General features: G+C 35.5%; 1 protein-coding gene across 1 annotated transcript in view; it reads left to right on the top strand.

Moving 5' to 3' along the window:
* The first annotated feature begins 596 nt into the window (after positions 1 to 596).
* The window catches only part of LOC306848876 (formin-binding protein 1-like), a 28147-nt gene continuing 8976 nt past the window's right edge, over positions 597 to 19767 (top strand). Inside the window, exons 1-9 of the mRNA XM_079383650.1 lie at positions 597 to 799; positions 2442 to 2557; positions 4695 to 4751; positions 5300 to 5447; positions 8116 to 8178; positions 8538 to 8642; positions 9808 to 9822; positions 13526 to 13654; positions 13776 to 13922. Of these exons, the coding sequence (XP_079239776.1) occupies positions 725 to 799; positions 2442 to 2557; positions 4695 to 4751; positions 5300 to 5447; positions 8116 to 8178; positions 8538 to 8642; positions 9808 to 9822; positions 13526 to 13654; positions 13776 to 13922 (855 nt within the window). The 5' untranslated portion in view covers positions 597 to 724. The remainder of the gene's footprint in view (positions 800 to 2441; positions 2558 to 4694; positions 4752 to 5299; positions 5448 to 8115; positions 8179 to 8537; positions 8643 to 9807; positions 9823 to 13525; positions 13655 to 13775; positions 13923 to 19767) is intronic.

Consider the following 19767-nt stretch of genomic DNA (forward strand, 5'->3'; position numbering starts at 1 on the left):
TGTTGTTCCAATAACTATTATCATCATAATTAATATATGTAGTAATGAAAATAATAATAATTATTATTATTACCTTGTTATAAATTACACATTATTATAAAAAATACGTTATAAAAATTGTTATTATTATTATTTACTTGTTATAGGTTACACATTATTATAAAACTATGTTAAAACTGTTTTCAATCTATAACCTAACTACTGTTAAAAAAAAATTATAATTCTTGAACCTTTGACTGTTTTTCTTTATTTTACAAGAGCAAATTTGTACACTATATAGGCACTAGATAAACCAAAACAAACTGGAAACCAGATAAGTAGGCTGAATGGGACAAAGGAATGGGACAAAGGAAGAAATTAAATAGAAAAAATAAAACAAAAATAAAACATTTGAAAAATTCCTTTCCCATGAATTTTCCTTTGTGGTTGAATGTGTCGCACGAATGCACTAACACACATGTTAGCAGTTTATCTGTGAGTAACTGGTGTTGTGTGAGGTGGATTTGGCTCTGCGCGTGGCCGTCTAGCTCTGTCTGAGGCGCGTGAATGCACGAGTACATAGGCATTATCTTCATTTCCAGTTTCATCGGCAATTTACACAATGCGGAGGTGAAAACGAACGGTCTTGCCGATCGAGGCACAAATCCTTTACGGTATATGCTGGTATTACACCAGTTAGTATTATTTTTCTTATCTGAAAGCCGGTTCTGGGCGAGAATCACGCATGCATTCAAACAGAGGATTATCGCGGAGGAACTGCCTTGAAACCATGAGCTGCAGTTGGGGGACGGAGCTGTGGGTGAGTACAGCCGCGAGACACTGAGGCGAATGCATCTGCAAGATATTAAGCAATATAGTGCACAAAATGTTTAGGATTTCTATTAGTAACGTGCATATGGACATTAGTGACAGATAAATAGCCCACCGCACCACCCATTTTACAATGATGCGGATCCCAAATTCCTGCTACTGTTACAGGAATCTTTCATTTAGTACCGAATCTTTTGCATGCATGTACAGATATTTTAATGCAAGCATATGCATGCTCTCTAAAGCTCGTTTAAGGCAATTATTAGCCATCAGCATTGACTAAATACCCTGGGTGGCAATAATCCTGGGCTAATGCTGTCCCTAACCACATGCAATGAGGCTGGAGCAGGTGCACAGGTTATTCCCATGCATGTCCGGTTTTAGCTTTGATGTTGCAATGTGTATGTAATAAAGTAATAGTGTAATATTGTTGCCCCACACGTTACAGCTACTATTATGATCTTAAATATTTCTTATTGTCAAGACTGTTCATTGTTGGCTGTAACATCATGCAACATTAACCTAGTAACAAACACCATAATGTAGGATAACATATAAGGTTGTGTAGCCTGTGGTTAAACATCTGGGCTGTTAACCAAAAAATGTAGACCTTGCAAGCTTCCACTTGATCTGAATTTGTTGTAATTTGTGTAGAAGAGACCAGGGAATGTGGTAATATGGGGTAAATCGTAACATCATCAGTTTAACCAATTAGAAATAAGTTATGGGGTGAAATCATCTTACATGGCCACCACCCTCTTCAGGTGACAGTAGAAGCTTGTAAGCCTTTGTAAAATATTATGAGGGTAATATTCTAAAAGGATTTATAGTACTAAAACCAAGTTTATAATTTGATTTGTGGTCATGTTAATGGATGTTAAGTAACAGAACTTGTATCATCTGAATCATTTAATTTAATTAAAAGCCTTCCATCATCATATTTAATATACATCAGGGTTGGTGTGGGAAAGTTATTTGAACATGAAGTTTAAGGAAAAGTAGATTTTTAAAATACTTTAATTTGACATCTTAACTGTATTACGGTTTTGTGCATTAAACACAAAGTTACAGATATTGAAAATGTTGCTGTGGATAAAATAGTTAAATGACTAATAATAATTAATAGACTAATCATTATTCAAATTCACTATTTAAATGGTCAAATGCTCTTAAAGCTATATTATGGATGCCACAGGAGATTCAGATCAATATGTTTTGTAACAGTAACCTAGTGGTTAATAGGTCAAAACAAGTGAAATGCTCTGTGATGGATGAAGTTTGTACTGTGTATACAGCGATAAGCATTAGGCATGTTACGGCTGGAGGGCCAGCAGTGCTGAATAATGGATCTGACACGTTGCCAATGTCAGAGAATACTGCAAACTCATGAAATTATGTGGGATGACTTTCATTCTGAGGGTATTTTGATATCTCTCCTTTGGGCCCTCTTTCACAGTTATTTCAAATCCATCAAAGCAAAATCTATAATTTTTATCTCCTAAAGTGTTCTGTTGGCACTCTACCTTCATTGCAATTTCATATTTTGTCAATGTTATATGAACGGGAGATGCTCTGAATGGTTAGTCGTTCATATGTTAACTTTCAGTCGGATGTTTTTCTGTCTTTTGCAGGATCAGTTTGATAATTTAGAGAAACACACTCAGTGGGGCATTGAGTTTTTGGAACGCTACACCAAGTTTGTGAAGGAACGGTCTGAAATTGAGCTAAGCTATGCTAAACAGATCAGGTAAGATAAAGACAGATTTGTAGTTCTTATAATGATAAGGTAATGTTATCATGAACTCATATTTTGTCAGTTGAAGTCATGTAGTGCTTTATGCAGTACAGATTGTTTTAAAGCAGCTTCACGGTGATAAACAGAAAGGTAACTGTTAATGTTTCAAAATGTAACAATTCTGAAACAGCTTCAATTTTAGCTGTAAAGCAGCTCTACAGAAGTGTCATTATTTACCTCAAAGTGTTGATTCACTTCAGTTCATTAACTGTCAATGTTGCAAAGTTCATCATTTATGAAACAACTTCAGAAAACAATAGTGTTATTATCCAGCTCAATTCAGTTCAAGGTTTTTGTTTTAATATCATAATAATAATATTTTCTGAATGTAATAAAATAGTAATAAATCATAGAATTTCTGAGGTGTAACCACAGTAATTGTATATATTATATTATAATATATACAATTAAACCATGTGGAAATGGCTATTTTTGGATAATCCAGTAAATTAAATACTATTTTTGATCCTCACTGCAGATTTGTGTATCTGAACTGTACTGAAGTGTCAGTAATGTATCAGTTTACTATTTCAGTCTGAATACGACATATACCTGCACAGAACTGAAGCATATATTCAAAAAGATGGTGTTTTATGAGGACAAGGTATTATGTCAGTGAGAACAACGTGTATTACCATGGTTACTGGGTTTCCACGGCTCTGACCCACATTCTATTATCTACCACTGATTCTGTAATATTTCTTGCTGGCTGCATTTTGGAAGTTTATTAAGCAGCAGTTTCCACTGGAGATGTTGACCCTGAGGACACAGGATGACTTACCAGCATCATCTGCGCTCCCGCTCAAAGACATACGTAGAGAAACCTCAGCGTTTATAACAAACCCCACAGCTGGAGCTCACAGCGTGCAACAAAAAGGCCCTTTCTGTTTGTATTTTCTGATCACATAAGAGAAAATCCTCTTTTCGTAGCCGTTCGCTCAATCCGTGCTTTGTTGTAATTTTTAAGAACTGTGTCAAACTGTATTTTGCTCTCAAAAAGGAGCTTTTAATTCACAACATCTCCCAGAGGCTTTTTTGTTTGTTGTTCAGCCATGGGTGAAAGATTTATTAAGCGCTAAGCACGTGTTAGCAGATAAACGGCATCGACATGGATCTGTCTGACTGAAGAATAATAGTCCTTTAAAAGTCGCTGGGTTGGGTTATTCTAATGAGGGTTTATTTATGGCTTTATCAACCTTTTTCCTATTTGCCGTTGAGTATTGACGCATATGGCGGCCCATTTAGGCCAATCGTAGGGAAACTAGCAGACAATAAAGCAACTGCATCGGTGTGGTCTTGTCAAGAAACTGCAAGATGGTGATCTGCCTAGCAACACGTCAGACTCCTGGGAGGTACCGTTGGGTGTGTGCGGAGAGAGGGAGAGATAGAGTGAAGGAGAGCTGCAGGAAAAAGCATCGAGGGGGCGGCACCATCAGCATGCGCTCTCACCATCGTAATTGATTTTAAGCCATTTATAGGCCCTCTTGAAATTAATCACATGATATTCATGTATAAAGCAATGGTTTTCTCGTTTACACTGTGTCATTTGTCGTTTTCCTGTACTCAGTTTTCCATTCTGATTGACATGAATCGGGTGCCTTGTTCAGTGGGATGATACGATTATTCTGATGGTGACAATATTAGCTTTTGTTTTCACTGCAGTCCTGCGTTGCACCACAAGCACCATTAGATCTTATTTGTCACTGACATGCACAATTTCACTCATTCAGATTATTGGGAAACAAAGACACCTTTAAAATTAGATTGCTTTGCTTTTTTTTTGGTGGAAGAAATGTTTGCTAAATTGCTGTTTTTTATGTTAGAGTAATTGTCTTTAAAGTATTTTTTAAATTCCTTTTTAAATGTGCAATTTATGCACCACTACTTACCAAACGTAACTGCAAAAATAATGACTAAACACTCTCTCTATCTGCCATTGGTTGGACAAACAGATGAAACGCACACCATTGGTTCAGCAAATGTTGAGCTGGTTCAAACAAACATTTTATACATATGACTTGTTTATAGTTGCTTTATAGAATAAAGTGATTTAACATTTTAACAAAGTGTCTTATTTTTCTTATTATAGGAATCTGTCCAAGAAGTATCAGCTCAAGAAGAACTCTAAAGAGGACGAGGAATTCAAGTGAGTGAGAACAGTTCGGCATATATAAATCATACATGTGTATTTTGATATCTTAATGTAGCCGTTTACTAATGATTTCAGTGTTTTTGAAAGAAGTCTCTTATGCTCAACAAGGTTTCATTTATTTGATCAAATATACAGTAAAACAGGAATATAGTGAAATATTATTACACTTTAAAATGCATTTTTATATATATTTTAACAAAAAAACTATTAATTTATTCCTGTGATGCAAAACTCCATTACTCCAGTCTTCAGTGTCACATGATCCTTTACGGTGCTTTGATGTCATACACTGATCGCCTGCATTTTTAATGTAACTTAAGGGTCCAAAAATGATCATATTTATGTATTTTGTCATTATATCGGCCAGTATTGATATCAACACCAGTATCAGCCATTGAAAAACTTGACCACTATTGTGTTGATTTTGCTTTTGAATTTATTGAATTTTTCTAATTAAGCAAGAGGAACTACTTTTTGCCACATCTATAATGTCTCATCTTGCTTTTTTTGTGATGTATTAACGCTTTCACATTTGCCATCAGGTTCACCACATGTAGAGCGTTTCTAATGACTTTAAATGAGCTGAACGACTACGCGGGTCAACACGAGGTCATCGCCGAAAACCTGTCCACTCAGATAATGGCAGAGTTGAGCCGCTACACTCAAGAACTGAAGGCTGAACGGAAATCGGTACGAACATGTCTTTTCCACACTTTCATTATCATGACGATAACCAAAAACTCCTGCTCTCAGCTTTCTAGAGATCATTTAAAGAGATTATCTTCTGAAAAATAAAAAAAAAACGATCAAATCCCTCAATAACATAAATCGCCTGTTAAAGACATGTGTGAAGCCACAAAAATAATTCCTTCTCTGCTCTCCAGCACAGCGCTCACCTCTGACAAATCCAGGGTTAATCGCATAGGAATATGGTATTATTTTGTTGATGATTTCTCCCAGCTTCGTGGAATGAAGCCAGAACCAATGTGGGTCATGTATTCAGGTCAGTGGAGTTTGAGAAGGTCGCCCTCCCCCCGCTCTCGGCCTCTCTTGTCTAAAGGTTCTCGCGCGGGTTCATGAGGCCTCTGTCTGAGGCTGGTGGCTGGAAGTAATATGACAGTGGAGTAAAACGCCACCACGCTCGAGCTGAGGGAGGCTTCGTTCGCCTCCGACCTCCGTTGATGCATTTTGTCTGTCTTTTGTGTTCAAATGTCACGCTGAGAGAAAGTGGTCTTTATGTATTTTTCATAAAGAGAGTCGTGGTATGCCGTGAGTGGGCACACACAAGCGATCGCCTGTGCTGGTTACGTCAGTGACGTGTACGCTAATGAGAGCCCCTAAATAAATGATTTGTGTTCCAGTGAGGAATTCTGCAGTTAATTAACATTTATTGTACATGAGTACGTCTTTGCTTCCGTAATTGAATTCTTTATGGAGTGACGAGGGATTTGGATACAGCAACAGCTCTGGAATATGATCTTTCTAGCAGCTGCTGTCTGCCTTGATTGTCTCACATTTCATTTAATCAGCTTAGATTCCAATTAAATGACTTTTCTGCGTAATATTTTAAAAGGACATGCCAGTAACACAATAATAAGTCAAACTGTGATAGTTGTCATGACTCTGCAATTCCCGAAATAGAATTTCTTAATCCGAAATGGAGTGCTTTATTTGTCAAAAATACAGTCTTTCATGGTTTGTTTACATTATAAACAGCCAAATATTTAAAAGCATTATTTTTAATAAATAAAAGCAATATTTTTAAATATTAATAATCAGATTAAACTCTTTTACCACCAAGAAATACAGTTACTGTAATTAATCTACTTGTGCTTTAAAAGAATAAAAAGCAGTTCACCTGCATAAATGAACATTTTGGAATATAATGAATAAGTGGTATGGACTACTTTTATGACGTTTGGTTTTTTTTGGATGGAAAAGAACTGCTTTGCTTTATATCTCCTTTTAGGTTTCATGAAAAAAAAGAAAATAGTGAGGTTAGGAACAACATTGGAATGAGTAACATGATAAAATGTTCATTTCTGGATGAGCTGTTAATGTAATTGCTGTCAAATGTGCAGTAACTATTCGTTTTCTAACAAATATTAACCTAATGTATCCATTGTTATGTTCTGTACCATTTTTGTTGAACCTCAGAGGTACAGACTCCATTGCAACTTTGTTTTTACAATGAGTTGCGCACATTTTCTTAGTATTTTCTTCAGATAAATGTAACTATGCAAAAATGCTGTTCTTATTAACTATTTATCAGATAATCAACAAAAATATTAAGCAGCACAGCTGTTTTCAACATAAATAATAGTAAGAAATGTGATTTGAGCAGCAAATCAATATATTAGAATAAATTCTAAAGGAACATGTGACACTGAAAACTGGAGTAATGATGCTGAAAATTTAGCTTTGCCATTACATGAATAAATTACATTTTAAAATATATACAAATTGGAAAAAAAATATTTTAAATTGTAACAGTATTTTACAATATCACTATATTTTCATCAAATAAATACACACTTGGTGAGCAAAACAGATTTAAAGGGTTAGTTCACCCAAAAATGATGTCATTAATTACCCTTATATCATTGCAAACCCGTAAGACCTTCGTTCATCTTAGGAAAACAAATTAAGATATTTTAATGCATCCCGTGAGCTCTCTGACCCTCCAGGTCCAGAAACGTAGCACGGAGATCAGTAAAATAATCCATGTGACATCAGGGGTTCAACCGCAATTTTATGAAGCTACGAGAATACTTTTTGTGTGCAAAAGAAAAAATATAACGATTTCATTCAACAATTCGTCTCCTCTGCGTCACCCTGGCGCCATTTGGAGAGTATCCACTGAACGTAAATGGCGTATGCTGTTCTGAAACGACGTATCCGCGTGACGCAGCTGACGTAGGACAGCATACGCTGTTTACGTTCAGTGGATATTCTCCAAAATGGCACCAGGGTGACGCAGAAGAGACGAATTGTTGAATAAAGCCGTTTTTTTTTTTTTTTTGTGCACAAAAAGTATTTTCGTAGCTTCGTAAAATTACGGTTGAACCACTGATGTCACATGTATTATTTTACCCATCTCCTTGCTATGTTTCTGGACCTTGATCGTGTAAGGACACTTGCTGTCTATGGGAGGGTCAGAGAGCTCTCAGATTCCATCAAACATATCTTAATTTGTGTTCCAAAGATGAACAGAGGTCTTACGGGATTAGAACAACATGAGGGTGAGTAATTAATGACAGAATATTCATTTTTGGGTGAACTATCCCTTTAAGAGAAATCCCGAACTTTTGAACAGTAATGTTCTAAATTTTAGATCAATTTCTTTTCTTTCCTCAAGCACTTCCATGATGGCCGCAGAGCGCAACAACACATTGAGAATTCCTGGAAGCAGCTGGAATCGGTGAGTCGGTCTAACTGAACAGAACATAGTGTGAATATTCAAATTCTTCCTGATACTGGCCTCTTTTTCATCACCTGTCTAAGATATGAGCCAGAACTGGGCAGCCTTGTACAAGAAACACCTGTAAAAGACAAGTCTCTTTCAAAATAAACAATAAACTACTGCTATAGGTTTTAATACATAAAATATAATATAAAACTAATAATAAATATAGGATAGCAAACTAAAAGTAGCACTGCTACAAGATGTACTACATTTTCAGTTACATGACAATGGCATACATTTTTTTCAGCAATAAGTAGTGGTATAAAATCTAAAATGTTAATTTCTCATTTTAATGTAAGTTTTTTTTGTCTCAGAGTAAGAGAAGATTTGAGCGAGACTGTAAGGAAGCGGATCGCGCTCAGCATTACTTTGACAAGATGGACGCTGACATTAACGTGACTAAAGCAGATGTGGAAAAGGTATGGATCACATGTGTGCGTGAGAAGAGACAGATCCTATCACAAATCCTTCATTCTCCATGACTGCTTTCATCCTTTTCTGTGAGTCTGTGTGGATGATCCCTCTTTGAAATGGGGCGGTGGTGACGGATGCTGATATAACAGATGTCGAGTTCAACTTTCTGAAAGTTAGAGTGAATCTGCCCTCCTCATACCTTATACCTCACCTGCTCCTTCCTTACAGTACCTTCCCAGAATTGCAGAAAATTACCTTTTTTTTTTTTTAAAGGGAAGTCGGACAGAAAGCACAAAAATAATCTGTGATTATATTGGTACCTGCTAATACTTTGTTGATTTTTTTATTTAATTTTTAATTTTTGGGTGATTAGGCAGATGATATATCATATATTGTTTATTCAAACAAACCAAATAACCTGGAATTGAACTGGAAATTTTCATCTTTTCTATTGAAATATATAAGCAAAATCATAAACTGGAGATTTAGTATGAACATCAGGGCTGAATTTAATTAATAAAATATGCAACATTGAGAATATTGAGATTAATGTACTTTATGGTAATTAGTTTAGTGTCGGCAGCTCTCCCTGATTTGCTGCTTTCTAGGTATTAGAGTAATAAAAATTTTACAGCATATAAAAACAATGCTAGATTTGGGAAGTTTGTTTCATTTCTTTGGATCAGTTCAAACTGTCTGTTTCATTCGATACAAAATGATTAAGTGATTTTTGTGAAAAATAATTAGTTCAGAGAAAATATCTAGATATTTATTATAAAATAAAATAATCTTTAAAATATTAACATTATAAAGTTCTATAAAATAAAAATATATATGTAATTATTACTTATAATTTATTAAGCCATCTAAAAATTCTATAATTATAAATACTTAAATTATAAAATGCAATTTCTGAATTATAGGAAATTAAAATGTAAATGTTCATCAATGAAAGTAATAAACTCACACGCTGCAAAAACAAAGGTAGCTTTGACAATAGGAAACAAAGACAACTAATATGGCAGCAGCCGTTTGTTTTTAATCTAAGGCCAAATGAACAGATTTGGATTTGGTTTTGCCCATGTGTAGATGTCTTCTTAAGTAACTTCTGTTATTAGTGTGTCTGTGACACTAATCGACTCTGTCTTTGTTTTTTAACATGTCTTAAAGCGGTGTTCTCTCAAGGTAGGTTTGATCCAAGAGTCGTCTTTGTCGGTGGGGAGTTTGTTAACTTGTTCGGTGTATTACCCATATCAGCAAAGAGTGTTTGTCGTAATTTTCGTTGTTTTTCGTTTTTAGCTTTTGTTACGTTCACGTCTATGCTTGCAGCGAATCTTTCCTGTATTCACCATGTACAAATGTACAGAATAAGACTTGTCATGGGAGACGTTAAAATGCATTACGATTGCGAAAATGGGCTACGTTGTAAGGGTTACAGCGGAGACTGATTTCACAAAATCAATAGCTATTACCGCACAATTTACTGTCGACCACAAAAAGTCCTGAGTCTGAGAGTCTGTGCACACTGTCTGGTTCATGTACATGCAGTTGTTTATGTACAGTGGCCCCAAAAAGCATTTTGACACTTAAAAATCTATGAATTTCATTGCATTAAATGAAGTGGCAGAAGCACACTTTTCAAGCAACAGATTTCAGTTTATTAAGTTTTGAATTATTAACTATAGATATGTTGTTCACAATTAATAAAAAAAATATCGTGACACTTTGTGGTTGTAAAATTGTACTGGAGCATGTTCATAATTAATGTGATGAACTATGTGTGTGGTTACTTGAGGAGAACTTTAAATTTGTTTAAAAAAAATCACCAAAACACCAGCTGATTAAAAGACATTGAGCAAAAGTGGTTTAGAAAGTAAAGTTAGTTCTGAGAAAAGTTTATATTACTATTTTGCATATGCAACTTGAATTTATATTTTGTGTTTAATGCAATGGCGTTCACAAATTTATGCGGTTTACTTAAGTGTCCAAATGCTTTTCTGGTCTGCTGTATGTGTTTAGTTAGTATGCATGATGAATGGATGTCTGGTGCAATTAATTTGGACCATTTTGACTTTTGTTTTGAAACAATGTAGAACATTCATTGTCATTTTTGTGTGTCTATGTGTTTATTTTCTCACACACTGTTGGTACACCACCGTGTTCCTATTGTCAAAGTCTTCTTCATTAATAACATACTGCCATACTACTCATGCTATTTGTTTACTGTATATGTAATGGAGTACCCAACCTACATTACCCAAAGTGTGCCATATACAATCAAAGCATAATAAGTGAGATATCCCACAATGCAATACATTCAGCTTCCATTACCTTCCATTTCTACAGAACCTGCACATGAATTCACATAAATGAACATTTATCGTGGCCTCATTTTAGTAAATTGTGGTCATGCTGTACAAATTTGTTTCCTCATTTTGAATTCATTAATACATCGTAGCCACTGTTTACTAAAATCTAGGAATGAATTTCCAATTTTGAATGAACCTGAAGTACTATCAACTGCATCTTATTTTGACTTATTAAACAAAACTACCACGAGTAAATACATTTTTATACCAAATTGAATAAGTTTTTAGTAACTTTTCATTTTCAAAAGAAATATTTCAACACCATGAATGAAACATGCAACTTGAAACATTTAATGGATTCTATTCAAAAACTAAATACTAAACATGTATAAATAATTAAATATGTATGTATTTATATATGCACATGCACACACACATACACACACAATTACTAAATTACTACTACTTATAAATTTACCAACAATAAAAGGTAATGTTATTATTCTGCTAGTTTTACATTTTTTTACATTATAAATGCATTTTTATAAGTGAAAATATTTACATAGCTGCCTCGCAGCTAGAGGTTAGTCATAGACGATACAGTATATTACCATTTTGTTTCATTACATGTAAAGTAAAACAATTCAAAAGTTTTTTGTTTTCATTTTGATGATTGGAGCTTACAGCTCAAGAAAGTCAAAAATCCAGTATCTGAAAATATTAGAATATTTAGATTTGAGCTTCATTAACTGACCATCCCTACAGTAGAAATTCTGGGTATCTCTTGCTCTTTGAAACCACAATAATGGAGAAGACTGCTGATTTGGCAATGGTCCAGAAGACAATCATTGACACCCTCCACAAAGAGAGTAAGTGACAGAAGGTCATTACTGAAAGGTGTGGCTGTTCACAGAGTGCTGTATCAAAGCATATTAAATGCAAAGTTGACTGGAAGGAAGAAATTGGGTAGGAAAAGGTGCATAAGCAACAGGGATGACCGCAAGCTTGAGAACACTGTCAGGCAGAGCCAAGACAAACACTTGGGAGAGCTTCACAAGGAGTGGACTGAAGCTGGAGTCAGTGCATCAAGAGTCACCACGCTCAGACGTCTTCAGGAAAAGGGCTACCAAGCCACTTCTGAAACAGAAACATCGTCAGAAGCGTCTTACCTGGGCTGTGGAGCTCAGAGGTCCAAAGTTATCTTTTCAGATAAAGGTAAATTTTGCATTTCATTTGGAAATCAAGGTCTGGAGTCTGGAGTAAGGCTGGAGAGGCACAGAATACAAGCTGCTTGAAGTCCAGTGTGAAGTTTCCGAAGTCAGTGATGATTTGGGCTGCCGTGACGTCTGCTGGTGTTGGTCTATTGTGTTTTATCAAGTCCAGAGTCAATGCAGCTGTCTACCAGGAGATTTTTGAGCACTTTATGCTTCCATCTGCTGACAAGCTTTATGGAGATGCTGATTTGTTTTTCCAGCAGGACTTTAGCACCTGCCCACAGTGCCAAAACCACTTCCAAGTGCTTTGCTGACCATGATATCACTGTGCTTGATTGGCCAGCCAACATGCCTGACCTGAACCCCATATGGAATCTATGGGATATTTTCAAGAGAAAGATGAGAAACAGTCGATCCAACAATACAGTCGAGCTGAAGGCTCAATAGTGCCTCAGCAGAGCCACAGGCTGATCGCTTCCACGCCACACTTCACTGATGCTGGAATTTGTGCTAAAGGAGCCCCAACCAAGTATTGAGTGCATAAATTAATATATTTTAAAGAACTTGAACTTTTCTGTTCTTTTTTTGATTGATCTTAGGTAATATTCTAATATTTTGAGATACTGGATTTTTGACTTTCATGAGCTGTAAGCTCTAATCTTCAAAATTAAAAGAAAAAAACTTTTGAAATGTTTTACTTTACATGTAATAAATCTATAATATGTGAAAGTTTCACTTTTTTAAATAAGTTACAAAAAAAACTGAACTTTCACGATATTCTAATTTTTTGAGATGCACCTATAAATAAATGTACTAACACCACCATATGTCAGTTCAGTAGTAAATTAACCGACGACCTTGTTATTGGATAAGGCACATTTTCTGTTTCCATGTATTTTTGAGTGGACGCTTTCTAAATATTGTGTAAAGTAAATTATTTACATCTCATACTCATATCTGAATGAAATCACTCACAAATCAGTTAAACTGTATAAGATACTATGACTCACAAATCTGCTTAATAAATGAATGATAAGCATACTGTAGGTCTTGTTGTGTTATTTTCCCTGAGTACATCAATTGATTATATTTCTGTGTTTAATTTGTGATGTTTGCGTTGTTTGTCTTCTCTCACTCTTGCACAGAGCATTTGGTTAAGTGTGTAGATCACTGACTGTATCGATCTGAAGTTGACATCTTTCTGTAATCTTCTAATTGACTCTCAGTGTTTGTTGACTTGTGTCATGTCATAACGGTGATCGTTTTATTTGTCAGTCCTTGCCCTTTACATTCTGATGTCACCCTTGTAGAAAGGATCTTGATGTCTTTTTCGCTGTCTGTCTCTTGTGTTTTCTGTCTATCAAGGCGAAACAGCAAGCTCACATGAGGCATCAGGTAGCAGAGGACAGTAAAAACGAGTACCTGACCTACCTGCAGAAGTTCAACAAGGACCAACATGAGCACTACTACACGCTTATACCACATATCTTTCAGGTGAGAGTCTCTCTCGATTAAAGTAAAATATTCTAATATTGATAAATGACAAATATGTTCATTTTTAAGCCAGATGGACCAGTGTTCATAATTTGGTCAAAATGTGTTTTCTGTCTTGCAGAGGATACAGGAGATGGAGGAGAGGCGGGTGGGCAGGGTGAGGGAGAGCATGCGGGTGTACACTGAGGTCGAGCGTAAAGTATTGCCCATCGTCAGCAAGTGTCTGGACGGCATGACCAAGGCAGCTGAATCCATCGAGCCTAAAATGGTACGTTAAGTGCTGCGACTCCTTTGTGCTGAAAATGCACCATGGTTCCGGATTACATAGCCATCTGTTGATCAGCCTACAGCTGGAAAATCCTATTCAGCGAAAATCTTTTATAAAGCCATAAAGTACTTTTTTTATCAGCATGGATGAGAATCGAGGTTCTTGTTAAGAACACACACACACATGTAGTCAATGCCCAATCAGTAATCATCTGAGTTCATGAACTAATGACTCTTTTGAGTAAATTAATCTGTCAAAAAGTCTTAAGCCCTGTTCACACCAAGAACGATAACTATAAAGATAACGATATTAGCATCCACACCAGCAGACGATATCGTTTGTATATCTAACGCACGCGTGTCTGCCTCTTTAAATTCTCCAGCTAGTTATAGCAGGATTGATTCTGATTGGCTGTCAATGTTTGTATTGTTCATCAGCTGGTAAAAATCCTTCTGAAAGTGATTCCAACGATATCGTTTGTCTGCACCTTTATCGTTATAGTTGTGCTGTGGACTTTTCTATTCTCTAATATTGAGAACGATTTTTAGAACTATATCTTTATCGTTATCTTTATAGTTATCGTGCTTGGTGTAAATGGGCATTTAGACTCAGATTACTATTTAAATCTGAAGTGTAATATCTGTGCTACTAATTCCTGTCCATAAAAATCAACCATTTCTAAGAATGTGTAATAATTAATTTGATTTGTTCAAGTCGTTTTTATACACTACCGTTCAAAATGTGGGGTTTGTAAAATTTTAGGTTTTTTAAAAAATTATTTTATACTCACCAAAACTGCATTTGCTTGATCAAAAGTACAGTAATACTGTGAAATATTACTACAATTTAAAATAACTTTTCTATTTTAATATATTTTAAAATGTGATTTATTCCTGTGATGCAAAGTTGAATTTTTAGTGTCATTACTCCTGTCTCCAGCGTCACATGATTCTTCAGAAATCATTCTAAAATGCTGATTTGCTGCTCAAGAAGCTTTTATTATTATCATCAATTGTGCTGCTTAATATTTTTCTGGAAACCATGAGACATTTTATTCAGGATTCTTTGATGAATAGGAAGTTCAAACATACCACATTTATTTGAAACAAATCTTTTGTAACATTATAAATCTTTACAATCATTTATGATCATTTTAATGCATTCTTGCTAATAAAATAAAAAAATAAAATAAATAAATAAATAAAAAACTCCAAATATTTTGAACGGTAGTATACTTAATTTTTTTTTTTGAAAAAGTGAAAAATTAAAAAAGGAAGAGGAAATAAGTGGGAAAATAATAAAAATTCAATGCAATGATTTATTGATGCACTGCATCACAGATAGGACTATGATTTGTAAAAGCAGAGTTTTCCTGGCTGCGGGGTGAATGAACTTTTCCAAATGAAGCAAGCAGACGAATAATATACCAGTTCAAAATGCTGACTGGATTTCTGTGATTATCGCTGGCCCACTTACAAGCTAACGAGTGGTGATCGTCAAGGAGCAACGCCGTCCAGGTTACCATCACTAATTTACAGCTGCGGGGGAATCGCTGGCAGCTAACGGGGCTGATGTGCTTGTTGTTTGTCTCATCTGCTAAATCTTGATCCAGCACTCATGCGGCCATCGCCATCCTGTCCAAATATGGCAGATGGGGAATCTAAATTTCCACCACAGCACTAATTGACTCATACGAGCTGGGTTTTGCAGCAGATTTGAAGTGGCTTAGCAACAAAGATTTAAGCCTCTCTGTGGTTTCCGGACTGTGTGTGTGTGCTTGTATGTGTGTGTGTGCTTTCAGAGATAGTGTGCTGGCCATATGAAGTGGACCGCCATACAAACATCCATCTGTAGAAAATCATTTGTTTTCATAGTAGGGTTATGGGTGCCACACACACACACATATATATGTATATATGTTCTAAAAAGTATTTCTTGTTCTGACCTGAACAGCAGCAGTGGGATTAGATGGAGAGGATTTGCAGCAGTCTTATTTCTATGTTGTAAGGTAATATGTCATTTAAAGGGAAACAGTTTAATTTAGCTCAAAAGGAATCATTTATGATTTCATAGGGAATTTGAACAGACTCACTGTTTTTCGGCAGCGATTCACTGAACAAGCCGTATAACATCAATTCTGCACTGGATATTAAAATCCAAAATTTAGTGAAAACCATATTAAATAGCTCAGTAACAAGATCAGCAGTTTAAGACATTAACTTGTAAGCACAAAACACAAGATACTTCTCTTTTCAATATAAATAAGGCTTTATTTGATCAATCTAAAGCCCGGCTCACACTGTGCGATTTTGGCCACGATTTGTTCGTCTGAGACAAATTTTGAAAATCCTAACATCCTAAAAGATTTCTATAACCCTAGGCTAAAATCGGTTGTCTAGATCGCTGGTTTGACATGTTCACCGACAGCCGATTAATGGCCGTTGCGATCAATTTTTTCCTCAGATTAAATTCTGGCAGTGTCAGAAGATTTCAGATTTTGAAAATCCTAACATCCTAAAAGATTTCTATAACCCTAGGCTAAAATCGGTTGTCTAGATCGCTGGTTTGACATGTTCACCGACAGCCGATTAATGGCCGTTGCGATCAATTTTTTCCTCAGATTAAATTCTGGCAGTGTCAGAAGATTTCAGACACTTTCCTCAAGTTTCCTGCAGTGTGACATCTCCTACGACGACCGTCAAACCAAGAACCAATAGGAGCACTGAACTTGATGACGCAATTAGCGCGACAACTTCAAACCATTCATTATTTGTAAAAAAACTATATATGTACAACGTAAAGTTTACTTAAAGTTTATTTATTAAGGGGCAGGATGTTTAAACTCGAATAACAAAATTACCTCAAGTTCGCTCTGTAGAACTGGAAGTCCATAAAGTCCTCTTTTGCCCAGCCATGACTTGCTCCACACACGTCGTCTTTTTCGTTTTTTGTTTTTTTTTTAACATCAAGGCATGTAATTAATAAAACTAACGCTACACGTTGCTGTTGTTTCCTAGCTACCATTATAGCGAGAGAATGCGGGTCACGTATTGATGACGTAAAACTCCGGACAAGTCTTCTTGAGTACGTCCGTTTTTATCGCGTCTTGACTGTCGTACAGTCTGACATTAAGACAACTGAGATCCTACAGTCTGACATGGGGATCATGTTCGTACAGTGTGACAAGCAGCAATCGCAAAAGATTATTAAAAATCGCACAGTGTGAACCTGGCTTTAGACATGTAAACTAATCTAACACATGAACACACACATTCACATGTTGCAGAAAGTGAGGAAAGATGAGTTTAAGAGAATGAAAATGTGAAATCCCAAGTTTACAGCAATATGTGCTATTGTATAGACCTGAACAGCCATCAATCACTTAATTACAGTTGAAAGTGAAACTAAAGAGACGGACATCAAAATACCTGAGACTGCAACAACAGATGCTCACATTGACAAGCGCTTGTGAGCGAGAGGGTATGAGACAGCTCAGCTTTGGTTTAAAGGAGTTAAAAAAATATTTGTTATCAGTCATGACTTAATGGGGAAAAATAGAGCAGACACTGAACATGGTTGAAGCTTTCTAGAGCATTCGCGTACACCTTCAAATGGAGTATACTTTGAAAGGCTGCGCGTTCGTGTACAAAAACGAAGTAACGTTGGGCCTTTAACATCATGATGTCTAAACGCGAGCGGGGAGGGCTGAGCTCATTCAGAACTACGGAAGCTCAGAGGGGAGGCTTTCTTCAGACGGGCTGAAGCTAGGGATCCGATTTATGACTTCCTGTTGGACCTCTCTGGAATTTCGGCTCCTCGTGTTTCGATGTTCTGATCGAATCTTAAATTTGTCTGATTCAGTCTCTGATATCCTACAATGTGCATCTCATTGTCTGTAGAACATAATTGCTGCGATTATGATGTCAGTTTGAAGGTGGGGTCTTTATTTCCACACTTTATCAAGTACTTTCTGCTTTTTAACTAGATGAATAACTAGATAGATAATGAAAATTTTATTCATAAATATTTATTTTTTAGAATATTATTAATTTAATTCTTTATAAATCTCTCTCTCTCTCTCTCTCTCTCTCTCTCTCTATATATATATATATATATTAGGGGTGTAACGGTACACATATTCATACCAGGTCTTTCGGTTCGGTACGCATGTGTGAACGCGATCATTCCTTCCTCTTTACTACTAGTTTTAACGCGAATAAACATGACTGAACATCTCATGTAATTGCTCAATCAGTGTTTCGACCACGGAAAGACATCAACAAAACAGCATGGAAATAAAAAGTCACGTAGCATTTCATTTACCTCAGCAAGTCATCAGTGTCCACAGCTCGTTAATTTAAAAACTGCATTATGTGCAATTTACATGTTTGCATACAATTTTTATTGTTGAGTGTTGAGTTGAGTGTTGATCATCTCTATTTAAAAATAAATAATGATTAAATTTAAGTTTGGGTTAAGTTGTTAGGCCTAATTGTAACCTTATAATGTAAAAGGGCTCCCTATAGTTTTAAGGATAAGCTGAGGTAGAAAATTTAAACTATAACTGAAAGTATTTAAAGAAAGAGCAACTTATTCAGGAAACCACTGTTTACTAAAAAATAATCCCCCTGCTGTACTGAAATCATACCGAACCATGACGTTAAATCCGAGGTATGTACCGAACCGTCATATTTGTGTACCGTTACACCCCTACATACATATATATATATATATATATATATATATATATATATATATGTATTAGTGCTGTCAAAGAAGACCTTCATTCATCTTCGGAACACAAATTAAGATATTTTTGATCAAATCTGAGAGCTCTCTGACCCTCTGTAGACAGGAATGCAACTGCAATGTTCCCAGGTCCAGAAACGTAGCAAGGACATTGGTAAAATAGTCAATGTGACATCAGTAATTCAACCGTAATTTTACGAAGATACGAGAATACTTTTTGTGCTCAAAGAAAACAATAATAACATAATTTATTCAACAATTCTTCTCCCCGAGTTACCGTCTTCCGCCAATTTGGAGAGTACCCCAGAACGTAATCGTGCGAATGCTGAACGTAAACAGCGTTGATTACGTTGTTTACGTTCTGGGGTATTCTCCAAAATGGTGGAAGATGGTAACTTGGGGAAAATAATTGTTGAATAAATTATTTTAGTTATTATTTATTATTATTATTTAATTATTTATTTACTATTATTATTTAAGTTATTGTTTTCTTTGCACACAAAATTTAAATATATACATGCATGTGTTTGTATTTAAATATACATATATTATGTAAACAAAAACTTTTATTTTGGATGCGATTAATCGCAATTAATCGTTTGACAGCACTAATATACAGTATCTGTCTCTATATATCTCTCTCTATATATAATTAATTAGAATAAACTTAAAAAAGAGATAGAATAGAAAAGAGATTTAAGTAACATTGACTTCAAAAAGTAGGGCTAGGAATAAATTTCATTTAATTCAAATTTAAATAACACTATATTTTATTTTAAGATTAAAAAAGAAAAAGCAAATTAAATGCATGATGTTTCCAAAGTCAGTGATTAATCGAGTTAAATAATCATAATCTCAGTATTGACCAGAAAAATCTTGATTATGATTTTTGCGATAATCGAGCAGCCCTATAACAAAGTAGGGGGTCATTCACACAGAACGGGTTTTTCCATTCCAATGTTTACATAAGCAAGTTGGCATGGCTACTGTTTTATTTGATGGCAACATGGGTTAGGAGGCATTTTGCGCTGCGCTTTAAAAAAAAAAAAAAAAATTGGGGGGTGTGAACGACCCCTAACTGTTCTGGGCAGTGGGC

This window comes from Barbus barbus (assembly GCF_936440315.1).
Source record: "Barbus barbus genome assembly, chromosome: 29".
NCBI classification, from domain to species: Eukaryota; Metazoa; Chordata; class Actinopteri; order Cypriniformes; family Cyprinidae; genus Barbus; species Barbus barbus.